The sequence below is a fragment of the Rhinichthys klamathensis genome, unplaced genomic scaffold (assembly GCF_029890125.1).
Source record: "Rhinichthys klamathensis goyatoka isolate OS25496 unplaced genomic scaffold, OSU_Roscu_1.1 h1tg000243l_1, whole genome shotgun sequence".
Lineage (NCBI taxonomy): Eukaryota > Metazoa > Chordata > Actinopteri > Cypriniformes > Leuciscidae > Rhinichthys > Rhinichthys klamathensis.
Genome location: NW_026606765.1, coordinates 1,289,406 through 1,302,872, shown reverse-complemented (window position 1 = coordinate 1,302,872; position 13,467 = coordinate 1,289,406). Strand labels below are relative to the sequence as shown.

General features: G+C 39.4%; 1 protein-coding gene across 5 annotated transcripts in view; it reads left to right on the top strand.

Annotated features, from left to right (window-relative positions):
• The window catches only part of fat3a (FAT atypical cadherin 3a), a 160,084-nt gene that overhangs the window by 132,105 nt on the left and 14,512 nt on the right, over nucleotides 1–13,467 (top strand). For all 5 annotated transcript variants that reach the window (XM_056266010.1, XM_056266008.1, XM_056266009.1 and 2 more), the window contains 8 exons: nucleotides 860–1,003; nucleotides 1,087–1,284; nucleotides 1,578–1,802; nucleotides 2,910–3,486; nucleotides 5,443–5,577; nucleotides 5,699–5,856; nucleotides 8,041–8,509; nucleotides 9,865–10,018. In XM_056266010.1, the coding sequence (XP_056121985.1) occupies nucleotides 860–1,003; nucleotides 1,087–1,284; nucleotides 1,578–1,802; nucleotides 2,910–3,486; nucleotides 5,443–5,577; nucleotides 5,699–5,856; nucleotides 8,041–8,509; nucleotides 9,865–10,018 (2,060 nt within the window). The remainder of the gene's footprint in view (nucleotides 1–859; nucleotides 1,004–1,086; nucleotides 1,285–1,577; nucleotides 1,803–2,909; nucleotides 3,487–5,442; nucleotides 5,578–5,698; nucleotides 5,857–8,040; nucleotides 8,510–9,864; nucleotides 10,019–13,467) is intronic.

The following is a 13,467-nucleotide window of genomic DNA, read 5'->3' as shown; positions in this document are numbered from 1 at the left end:
ACGACTTTGATGTATGGTGTGTAGACATACTCTAATAACTCTCAGTGTAAATCCTCTCCAAAGTCCATTAATTGTAACTAAGCTGCAAAAAAAAAAGAGAGAAAAATATAATGATTTATTTAGGAAAAGAATCCCTTCTGAATAGTGTTTAACATTATGAATGGAGTTTTGGGAGAAAATAAAATGCCATAAATGTCTTAAATTCAGTCCCTTTTAATGAACAGAGAGGAAAAGCAAACGAGGAGAACATTTTAGGAAAAGAAAATTCAAAATGGCTGACTTCCTGTTGCGTTTAGGGCTTCGCTCCAAGAATCTTTTTCGGAGGTATTGGGGCATTACATTTATATGCCGGTTTCCGTACACGTATAAGAAACGTAGCAGGAGGAGAGCTTCGTTGACATTTTTTAGGTGGCGCTGTTGAGCCATTTTGCCACACCTAATTCTGAAACTCACATCAGATGTAAATTATCCCTAGTTCTGACACGTGCAAAGTTTCGACAGTTTTCAAGCATGTTTAGGACCGTAAAAACGTGAGGCCCTCATTTTGGAGAAGAAGAAGAAAAAAGAGAGCAATTTTAAGGTCTTGGATGTTTAAAAAAAGAGTTACAAACTGCGTTTGTGTGTCTGTATGTATAGAGCTTCAGATGATCTGTCAGCTTCGCATGGACTATTTATGACACAGGCAAAGTGAAAGAGAATATATGGATATGTGTTCATCTCTCTTTACTTTGTACTCTCTTTTCATCTCTTATTCTGTATGTTTTTAACTCTCTCTCTCTCTCTCTCTCTCTCTCTCTCTCTCTCTCTCTCTCTCTCTCTCTCTCTCTCTCTCTCTCTCTGTCTCTCTCTGTATCTGTAGATGGCTGGTTACTCGTTGTCCATCAGAGCTCTTGACAGCGGGACGCCAGCCATGTCCTCAACAGTTCAGGTCAACATCGACATCTCTGACGTCAACGACAACCCGCCCACCTTCACCCCAGCCAATCACACCGCGGTTATACAGGTAGGATAATGAGCGACGGGTAAATCAGCCAATCGCGTCCGAGTAATTTCATCAGTTTAACACAAGCTTTTACTCAACAACAGGAGAACAAGCCTTTGGGAACGAGTGTCCTGCAGCTGTCCGTCGTCGATAAGGACGCCAGCCACAACGGCCCCCCTTTCCATTTCCATATCCTGGCAGGAAATGAGGGGGCGTGGTTTAAACTAGATAGAGAGGGGCTGTTGACGTCCAATCGGGTGTTTCGTAGGTCAGAGGGCACAGAATACATCATTCACGTGCAGGTAATGAGAACTGCTGGAAAATATTGTTTGTATATGTAATTATGAAAACCTTGATTATACACTACCGTTCAAACGTTTACGTTTAACATTGCAACCCACACATTATAAATGTCTTACTGTCACTACTTTTTATCCTTATATGATTTATGCTAATGACACAGTAAAACAAGCTGCATTTGAATCAAATCACACACACATTTCAATTCAAATAATCCCTCTGTACACTCTAAATTGTTCTGTGGTTTGATTGACACTTGATTCAGCCAATCCCTGTCTGCGGTTTCACACTCTAGGCCAGTGATTCGGGTCGGCCGCCCCTGTCGTCGATGGCGAGCGTGTTGGTGCGTGTGATAGAGGAGAGCGTTCACAAGCCAGTGGCGTCACCTTTACACGTGCACATCGTCACCATGGAGGACGAGTTTCCAGGAGGTGTAATCGGTCAGATACACGCGACAGACCAAGATGCATTTGATATACTGACCTACGGACACACACACCAGCAGAGCAGCCTTTTCAAGGTATTTGAGTGTGCCTTTTTTTTTTACGCACACCATGTCGTATTTGTATTTTGACAGTTTATGTCAACTATTCATGTCAACTAACTGTCATTAGAGTATGAGTAAACTGTCTGCTTTAAATCTGCTAAGTCTTTATTGTGATGATTCTACAGACTATAAGTAACTTTGCAACTACATGTCAACTTATTCTTACACTAACCTTACCAGTTTATTTATACTCCACTGACACTCTAATCAGAGTTAGTTGACATGTAGATGCAACGTTACTTATAGCCAACAGAATGTGTTAAAGGGACCATCAAAATAAAGTGAAACCATTTTTACCGTTAATTTTTTTTACTTTTTAGAACGATAATAAAGTCATCATGAAACTATGAAAATAACAGTGGAAAAATGGAAATTATGCTAGACAAAAAAAATCTTAAACTTTCGCTTTTTCAAGGTTCATGCTTAAACTGTTTTTATTTTAGTTTTGTAAAGAAATTTGTATGCGTAAAATATTTATAATATCTCATTTCAAGCATTTAAGTATAAACTTCTATATTAAATGTTTTTATAATTATGAGAATCATTAATTCATACAAACTTGACTTGGTCGTTTTATTTTTTATTTTCATTTTGATATTGATATTTTATTTTCATTTCATTCATTTATATATATATTTTTTTATTATTATTATTTTTAGTTGTGTTGAGTTGAGTTGTCAATATTTTTGGTCCATTTTCCCATAAGAAAAAGACTATCAAATCTAATGTGTATAATTACTAAAGTGCAATTTTACTCATTGTACTTCATTTATTTTTTTCTGTCAGACATGGTCAAAAACAACATAACTCTAATTTTGATTTCAATGGGTAATTTGTGAATCAATTTCTTGCATAGTTATGTGTGGTTACACTTTGTTTTAAGGCGTCCGTGTTAAAGTGTATTTATACATCTGAGTAATAATGATTAACTACATGTACTTACTATAGGATTAGTATGGTTTGAGGTTAGTTGCATGTAATTACGCATAATGTATAGTTATTAGTACACTTGTAACGTGTAACAAGGACACTAAAGTGTAACCTTGTGTTTTTTGACGCATCTGTGTCTTTCTTTCCCAGGTCAGCCCTCGAGATGGTCGAATCATCGCTCTGAGCGGGTTGGACGCGGGCCGCTACACCCTCAACGCTACTGTAACCGACGGCCGCTTCACGGTGAGCGTGCCCGTGAGCGTGCACGTGGAGCAGGCCTCGGTCGAGATGCTCCACGACGCCGTGACGGTCCGTTTCGACCGCGTCTCCCCTCACGACTTCGTGTCCCGTCACCTCCCTTCGGTCAAACGCGTCCTGTCCGGTGTCATGGCGACGCCCCGCCCCGACGCTCTGCACGTGCTCAGTGTGCAGCCCGTGGAGTCCACGGGGCAGCTGGACCTGCTGGTGGCGGTGGAGACGGCGGACGGCGGCGGGTTCTACAAGGCGGCGTTCGTGACGCAGAAGCTGAGCTCGGCCCGGCGCCAGCTGGACCAGGTCCTGAGGGTGTCTGCGGTTCTGGATAAGAACTGCTCGGGTCTGGACTGCAGGGAGGCCCAGTGTAAACAAACCATCACGCTGGACTCACACAGTCTGCTCACGTACAGCTCCACCAAAACCAGCTTTGTGTCGCCCAAGTTTCACAGGAACACACGATGCGTGTGCAGCGGTGAGTGTTCAGCCCCTTTCACACTGAAATCCGGTTAAATTACCATAAAATTACCCGAACGACTTTTCCGGTAAATACACAAATGTGCTGTTCACACAAGCAACGGCATACCGTCTATTTACCAGTTAGATACTATTCACACATCAGTATAATTTTAAGTACAAACTTGATGAATCTGCATGCAAATACACACACACAGTTTCTGCGCGAAAAATATTGACTGATGCCTGTCGGTTGGACAAATACTATAAAAACGAAACATTCATACACTTCACCCTGGTAGTACACTACAAAAAAAGTTTCTCTTCATCAATCACGCGTTTACCATTGGTGTTCGACATTTTGAACCATTTCCATCAGAGAATATTAGAAAACTAAACTCATTGTTTTGGTTCAGGAGGAACTGTAAAAGGTGGCAGCTTTTTCCTTTGTGGTGCTCAGTGACTGACGTCTGTCTAACTCATAGCATGAAATGCACTGGAAATACATATGTTGACAGCCAGATAGGATATCCTATCAACTGAATGTAATGATTCACTGAACATTTTATGGTCCTACGCTTTCCACAGACAATATATATATATACATATTAGGGCTGTCAGTTAAACGCGTTATTAACGGCGTTAACGCAAACCCATTTTAACGTGATTAATTTTTTTATCACGCGATTAACGGTCTTTTTGGCCTAGCAAACTTAGTAGTTTTTTCACATGCTTTTGCAACAGGACGTGGCGCTGCGCCATTCATTTCAATGGCTTGTGCCGCGCGAGGACGTTTTGTTGCTTCGTCGACCAAAGTGCAAGAGCAGCGGCGCGCACACCGCGGTCAAAGTTCAAAATAGTTAAACTTTTGCCGCTTGATGATGGCCACTTGATGATGGCCAAGCACACACACACACACACACAGCTGATGCGAATTCTCCGCCCCCTCGTCAATATCAGGACCTCGTCAGTATTTCTTTCACCCTTTTATTGATGGACAGAGTTACATTGTGTGAGAGATTATTTGCTCCAAGTGAGAATGTTAGTGTGAAATTGAACACAGTATATGCCAATGTTGTTTTCAATAAAAAACATTTGCACAAAGCAAGCCGATCCACTTTTCCATGTTGATAAGAGCACTAAAATTAGAAAAAATAATGGGACAAAAAGAAATCAAGAGACATTTAGAATAGATAAAAATGTGCGATTAATCGCGAGTTAACTATGACATTAATGCGATTAATCGCGATTAAATATTTTAATCGTTTGACAGCACTAATATATATATATATATATATATAATTAAATAATAAACAATTAAATACATTTTTAGCTAACTGTGACTTTGAATATGTACATTTCTGAAACACTTAGGTAACTTAGACTAATATAACAGAACACTCCAAATTATAATGTGGATTTTCTGTAAAGCTGCTTTGAAATGATGTACTGTATATTGTGAAAAGCGCTATACAAATAAACGTGAATTGAATATATATATCTTCACATCCTGATATCAATCACTAAGTTAAATGTATTTATGTGTGTATATATATAAATACATTTAACTTGGTGATTGATATCAGGAATGTGAAGAAAGTTTCAACCAGCAAAACAAAAAAAAATGTCTGGACCAAATCACCTACCCTGCTTTTAACACAAGGTTAAAAGTGCTCTTAACCCCTTGTTTAAAAAAGATATGAATCCAGGGTGAAGCGCAGTGTGAAAAACCCTTACATAAGCTCACCTATTACACATGCACTTACAAAATTACACTCTTGACCACAGTGTCCTTGCACTCAAAAACAGCAGGAACAGAAACACGTTTTTAGAGTTGTGGCCATTTAAATTAAGCTTGTTCTTCTTCTTCTTCAAAAAAAAAAAAAAGATTCTGGTCAATTATATCTCATATAACTCGGGCTAACAGTACACCACTACTTGTTTTGCAATGGTAATTTGTTCTTGTTTCGCTCAGACGGGAGTTGTTCTGCTGCGTCGGAGGTGTGTGTGGATATGAGATGTCCTGGTGACATGCAGTGCGTGGGAACGGACAGCAGCAGGGGGCCGTACGCGTGCCAGTGTCCGCCAGGGAAACTGGGAGAGTGTGCGGGTAACCTTTGACCCCTGTGTGAAGCCTCTTTATATGTCATATGTGACATGGCACCTTCTGGAAATATTTCTTTTTCTCTCTTTTTTTCTCTTCTTTTTCTATTTCTTTGTGTGTTCTTCAGGACACACCTCTCTGAGCTTCTCTGGGAACAGCTATATCAAGTACAGGGTGACGGATGGCGAGAGAAACGGAGAGATGAAGTTAGCCCTCCGGATCAGAACGCTGCAGAGCAAGGGAATCATCATGTACACGCGTGCAGATCCGTGCAGCGTGCTGAAGGTACCGCGCTCACTTTAACACTCAATAAAACACGCTTACATGCACATATCATTCATTTACTTAGTTCTAATACTGTTTAACAGGGAAATCAGGTTAACGTTAAAGAGTTAAACGTTAAAACACAATTTTGAGAGGTTAACAGGCATGTACACTACTGTTCAAAAGTTTGAGGGTGCTTTTATAGCTAAATTGAACTCAGTCCATAAGTGATTAACTTTACACAGTTATAGAACCAAACTGAATGAACAACTGATTTCTCATTACAGCAGAATTAAATTCTGTTTGCATAGTTGAATCGTTATTTTCCTGTTTATCACTGTAAAGCTGCATCGAAACAATCATAACAATAATTCATTGAAAAAATGACAAATTACAGTAATTTTAAAATCAAACTAAAACGCTTACTAAAAAGATGACAATTTATTTGTTTATCGACATGTCATGGGACCATTTACAAACATCAATATCATTAACCGTGAACATGCTAATGTATTAAATTTAGGGCTGTCAGTTAAACGCATTATTAACGGCATTAACGCAAACCCATTTTAACGCGATTCATTTTTTTATCGCGAGATTAACGGTCTTTTTGGCCTAGCAAACTTTGTAGTTTTTTTTTCACATGCTTTTGCAACAGGACGCGGCATGCGCGGCGCTGCGCTATGAAACCCATTCATTTCAATGGCTTGCGCCGCGCAAGGGCGTTTTGTTGCTTCGTCGACCAAAGCGCAAGAGCAGCGGCGCGCACACCGCGGTCAAACTTCAAAATAGTTCAACTGTTGCCGCTGTGACGATTACCAGCGCGGCCAATAGAAACGTTTTGGCATCCAAACATTTTTGAAAACTGGCGTAGCGCCGCGCATTCCGCGTGCTGTCTGAAAGCACCGGATCTAGCTAGACCGGAAACACACTTGTTGCGAGCCGGCCAAATAGTAGGTTAACGTTACGTTTTGAGTGGATGACGAGCGCGAGACGCCGAAATGGATGCCAATAAGATTCTGAATTGAAAGTTTACTTTTAAAAAGTTGCCAAATGGTTCCATTGACAAGACCAAAGCGATCTGTGTGTTTTGTCGTTGTGAACTGAGCTATCATCGCAGCACCTCCAGCTGATGCGAATCCTCCGCCCCCTCGTCAATATCAGGACCTCGTCAGTATTTCTTATACCCTTTTATTGATGGACAGAGTTACATTGTGTGAGAGATTATTTGCTCCAAGTTAAAATGTTTTAGTGTGAAATTGAACACAGTCTATGCCAATGTTGTTTTCAATAAAAACACATTTGCACAAAGCAAGCCGATCCACTTTTTCATGTTGATAAGAGCATTACAATTAGAAAAAATAATGGGACAAAAAGAAATCAAGAGACTAGATAAAAATGTGCGATTAATTGTGATTAATCGCAAGTTAACTATGACATTAATGCGATTACTCACGATTAAATATTTTAATCGTTTGACAGCACTAGTTAAATTATTGAATTATTAACGTAAAGGGCCCTATCACATGCCAGGCGCAAAGCAAGTGTGTTTTGCTAGTTTCAGCCTGACGCAGTTATCATTTTCACATCCTGCGCCACGTTGTTTAAATAGCTAATGCACTTGCTCCCATCTGTGCGCCCATGGGCTGCTGGTCTGAAAATGAGGTGTGTTTGGGCGCATTGTTTGCGCGTTGCTATTTTGAGGCAACTGAAATAGACTGCGCCATTGACCAACTGAAACCGGGTCTAAAGTCAATGGCGCAATATTTTGTTTGTTGTTTAAAGAGCGCGTTAGTAATATGTGCCTATAGGTGGGTCCACAAAGTATACTGCTCATGAGCTTTAACCTCCGTTTCCTCGCTAGAGAAGCATTCCGAGCGCAACTGGCTTTCAATGAAAATGGGAGATGAGACTCTGATTGGTTTATTGCACGTTACGCCCAAAACACACCCATTACTCATTAAGAGAATAGGGACAACCCTTTTAGACCATGCGCCGGGTGCGCCGACCATTTGTCCCATCATTAAACTTGCAAAAGTGGATTCAGACACGCCCTTAGTGCACTTGCGCTTTAGACCATGCGCTTAGATCCTTAAAATAGTGCCCAAAATCTCAGGGTGGACTTCAATATATGTTTTTACATGAAATTTGAATGCGTCACATTTAACATACAGTCGACTGACTGTATCTGCATTTGATTGACAGATCGAAGAGGGAAAGCTGTGGTTCCAGTTGGATTGCAGCAACAGTCCCAGGAGCATCGGGATCTCCGGCCGTCCGGTTAACGACGGGAACTGGCATCACGTGGTCCTGGAGTTGCGTGGAAACTACAGCAGCCTCTCGCTAGACGACATGTACGTGGAGCGGCGGCTGGCCACGGCCAAATACCGTCCTTTGGGAGCAGATTTGTCCATTTATTTCGGAGCGCAGGTGTCGCCTCCGGACGCCCGCAGCTTGACGGAAAGGAAGGGTCCGCGGGTCACCAATGGCTTTCAGGGCTGTCTAGACTCCGTGGTTCTGAACGATAACGAACTCCCGCTGCAGAACAAGCGCAGCCCGTACGCGGAGGTGGTGGGACTGACGGATCTCAAGTTGGGATGCGTTCTCTATCCGGACGCGTGTGCCGCCCAGCCCTGCCTCAACGGTGCCACCTGCGTCAGCCTGCCGTCTGGAGGTGCGTGTGTGTGTGTGTGTGCAGGCCCTCCTCCGGAAATATCTGGTGTTAGGATTGCGATGAGATTCATCTTAATGTTATGATTAATCCTCCTGGTTCCTTCAGTTTCTCTCCAGTTAATCTGCTTCTGTGATGTAATTACTCTGGTTAATAAGCTTTGCTCAGTTTTGGCTTCAGTCAGATCAGCTTAGCTTCTGTCTGCTGAGTGAACTTCTTACTCACATCTACTGAGTCTGATGGAGACCAAATGACCAATTATGATGATTAAATCAGCTCCTGCTTTCCACATGCTCTCCAGTGAATCTCGTCTCTCCTCAACTTCTGTTCTCTCCTCGTCTCTTCTCTTTGCATTTCTTTTAGTCTTGTTTTATTCCCTTTCGTCTTTCCCCTTATAACCTAAAAACCCTATAACCTTGTCTTCTTTCGTCTAGTCTCCTCACTTCTCCTCTCAACTCATCTCCTCTTTACTCCTCTTGTCTCGTTTCATCTCCTCACCTCTTGTCTCCTCGTCTCTTCTCTTCTCGTCTCTTCTTGTCTCGGCTCGTCTCCTGTCTTCTCATCTCCTCTCATCTCTTCTCATCTCACCTGTTTGTGTCTAGTCTCTGCTCTTCTCATCTCATATTTCTCGAACCGTCTCCTCTCATTTCTCTTTTCTCTCTTTGTCTCTTCTCGTCGATTTATTGTACTCGAGTCTCATTTTTCTAATTTCTAGTCTCTTCTCTTTCCTTATTTGGTCTCTCTCCTATTTTTCCCTCTTCTCGTCTCTTCACTTCTCTATCTTAACGTCTTCATGTCTCGCATCTCATGTTTTCTTCTTGTCTCACCTTTTCTATCATCTTCTCATTTAGTTTGTTCATCTCTTCTTATCTCATCTCTTCTTTTCCTATCTCATCTATTCATTTCATCTCATCTAATACTTTTCTCCACTTCTCATCTGTTATTTTCTCTTATGTCTCATCTCTTCTCTGTCCGTCTCTTCTCATCTCTTTTCATCCCTTTTCTCTTTTCTTCTCTCAACTTGTCTCATCTTGTTTCCCTTCTCATCTCTTCCTCCCGACTGTAGTCATCTCTCTCTTTCACTCGTTCACTGGCTCTGATGAATGGAGCAGTGCTTTGTGGGAGTTGCGGTGTCGTGCCATACACATCCTCTTTGAAAAGGTCGTTTGTGCAGGAGTGTCTGCCAGACGAGTGTGCGTGTGTGTGTCTGTTTGTTTGTTTGTTTTTGTGGGTAGACCTGATAAAACCAGCGCACTGTTTACTCACTGACATTTTCCACGCGATTTCCCACCGGCGTGTGTCTGTGCGATTGTTTTGCAATTCATGAACAAACAGTCTGTCTTGTGTGTCTCTCTCAGGTTACTCCTGCAGTTGCAGTGCTCTGTTCACTGGAGGGCGCTGTGAGACAGAGATCAGTGTGTGTATGCCAAACCCATGTCAGAACGGAGGTGTGTGTAAACCCATCGGAAACGCCTTCATCTGCAGCTGCAAGAGAGGATACACCGGCGTAACGTCAGTTTACCAACATATTCAACTGTCCTTTTAGTTATTCAGCCCACATGATGTGTGAAAGAATGTATTGAATTCCAAACTAAACCATAAAAAACACTTTTCTTCTAAAAAAAAAATATATATATATATATATATATATATATATATATTTTTTTTTTATATAAACAATTTATTGTAGAATTGTAATGTTGCTTGCTGAATAATGATAGTTATAATATGTTGCAGTATTTCAACATTGTTTGCAAAGTAATGATAGTTACCGACATATATATATATATATATATATACGTATCTATTAATATTTTTTAAATATAAATAATATATTGTAGTGTTTATTTATATATTTGTATTAATGTGTTTATTAATATTTATAAATATAAATAGCATTATTATAAAATATAAAAATATAGTATTTTGATATTGTTTGTAGCATTTTAACATATATACTGCATATAGATATATTAATAATTGTAGAATATAAAGAATGTATAATATATATATTCTAATTATATTATTCTAATTATTCTATTTATTTGTACACACTTATATAAATAATACATTTGCATATGTATTTATAAATCTATGATTATGCTTAATATATGTAATTATATTAAATATTTAAAATAGATATAGTCCTTAAATTGTTAGCAGAATAGTGATAGTTATTCTCTATATATATATCAAATTTATAATGTTAATAATTTCACAATATGTAACTTAAAATATTCTATTTACATTAAACTTATCAATATTATTTTAATATTGTATTAGTGTATAATTTTATATATTTCAGAAAATTATTGTCCAAATATTGTGTGTGATTTTCTTTTTTGTCTAGTCATAAACGATGACGCTTGTGTCTGTTTGACGAACGTAGTGATTTAGATTGATGAACTTAAAATTCCCAAAGTCATAAGCTGCCAACGGAATTTAATAACCAGCATCTGTTCCTTTCTAAAACACGTACACAAGCCTGTTTCTGTTGGCACCACACCGTGGAAAAACTGGCACAGGCTTAGCACTGACTTCCTTGCCATGGTCGCATACATATTCATACTTACATTTCCTCCGTGTACATTTTTCTGCCGTCGTTTCTGAATTGTTCACTGAGTTTGAGCTGTTGTGCAATCTGTGGCCACAAGATGGTGGCATCAATCTATCTGTGTTTGAGTAGCATTAGTCTTTTTTAAAAGATCATTTCATGCCTCTCTCTGCACAGAGGAGATTATACAGCTGCAGTCTCTCTTGGCTTATGCTAATGTAGCTCATTACAGACACTTTTATTCGCTCGTTTAGCACAATTGATGCCAATACAAACAGACATTAGAAAACTTTAAACAGCCTTTCGTGCACTGCAGTGTCTTTAGTTGAGTCAAGTGTATAGTATATATAGTAATATTGTTAATAAAATATATAGTATAGTATATATAGTAACAATTGCCTCTCTCTTTCTCTCTCTCTCTCTCTCTCTCTCTCTATACAGTATATATACACTGAACAGAATTATAAACGCAACACTTTTGTTTTTGCCCCCATTTTTCATGAACTGAACTCAAAGATCTAAGACTTTTTCTATGTACACATAAGGCCTATTTCTCTCAAATATTGTTCACAAACCTGTCTAAAGCTGTGTTAGTGAGCACTTCTCCTTTGCCGAGATAATCCATCCACCTCACAGGTGTGGCATATCAAAATGCTGATTAGACAGCATGATTATTGCACAGGTGTGCCTTAGGCTGGCCACAATAAAAGGCCACTCTAAAATGTGCAGTTTTACTGCCAAAAAAAAAAAAGGTTGTTGATTGTGGCCTGTGTAATGTTGGTCCACTCCTCTTCAATGGCTGTGCGAAGTTGCTGGATATTGGCAGGCCAGTGAAGAGGAGTGGACCAACATTACACAGGCCACAATCAACAACCTTTTTTTTTTTTTTTTTGGTGACTAGAAGAGACTTCTTTTAAAAATATTAAAAATATTAAAGATCCAAAACTTTTGACTGGTAGTGTAAATACACACACACACACACACATATATATATATATATATATATATATATATATATATATATATATACACGTGTGTGTGTGTGTGTGTGTGTGTATATATATATATATATATATATGTAAGCAATAAGGTACGAGAGGCTGTGCTGTATCGTGAATAAGTAACGGCTGGAGGGCGTTGTTAGGCACGACGCGAAGCGGAGTGCCTGCAACCCCTTCAGCCGTTACTTATTCACGATACAGCACTTGCCTCGAGTACCTTATTGCTTTTATAAAACGGTTGCCACACAATAAAAATATTAAAGCCGAAAAATATGTATCTATGCAACTTTCATGAAGTAAAATCACTAAAAGCCTGCCTTCCGCTGGAAAAAATAGTCCCGGAACGTGAACAGCAACAGAAGTTACATATATTATTTCGCCAATAGATGGCGGCAAAGACTGTCTTTATGAGTGAGTGAGTGAGTGAGTCTGTAGAGAAGGCTTTTGAAAGGACTCGAACTTGTGATCACGGAGAAGACAGACGCAACTGACAGATGACTAACGTTATGCACGGAAAACCCCATGACTGTTAAAAGGACAAAATATGCAGCGGACATTCAAACGCATTTTTTTATTATGAATATAGGACTGACCTGAAGGAAAATGCTACGTCTACTGTAAATGCAGGTACACTCGCTTACTCGATCTCTCACAATGCTCTGCTCTAGCTTTAAATGAACAATATCAATGAGATGAAAAATCTGTTTAAGTTGCTAAGAGTGGTTGCTAGGGGTGTTGTGTAGTGATACATAGAACCGTTGGGTGAAGCGGTCATAGCCGTGTTTTATCGTGAATAAAGCACAGCTATTGACCAATCAGAATCAAGGATTGGAACTAACCGTTTTATAAATATATATATATGTGTGTGTGTGTGTGTGTGTGTGTGTGTGTGTGTGTGTGTGTGTGTGTGTGTGTGTGTGTGTGTGTGTGTGTGTGTGTGTGTGTGTGTGTGTGTGTGTGTGTGTATACACTACCAGTCAAAAGTTTTGGACCTGTAAGACTTTGAATGTTTTTAAAAGAAGTCTCTTCTAGTCACCAAGGCTGCATTTATTTGATTAAAAATACAAAACAAAACATTAATATTGTGAAATATAATTACAATTTAAAACAGCTGTTTTCTATGTGAATATAGTAAAGTGTAATTTATTCCTGTGATCAAAGCTGAATTTTCAGCATCATTACTCCAATCATACTAATATGCAGATTTGATGCTCAAAAAACATTTATTATAATTATCAATGTTTAAAACAGTTATTTTCAGGATTCTTTGATGAATAGAAAGTTCAAAAGAACAGCATTTATCTGAAATAGAAAGCTTTTGTAACATTAAACACTACCGTTCAAAGGTTTGGGGTCAGTAAGAATTTTTTATTTTATTTTATTTTGGGGGGGGGGGGGGGGGGGGG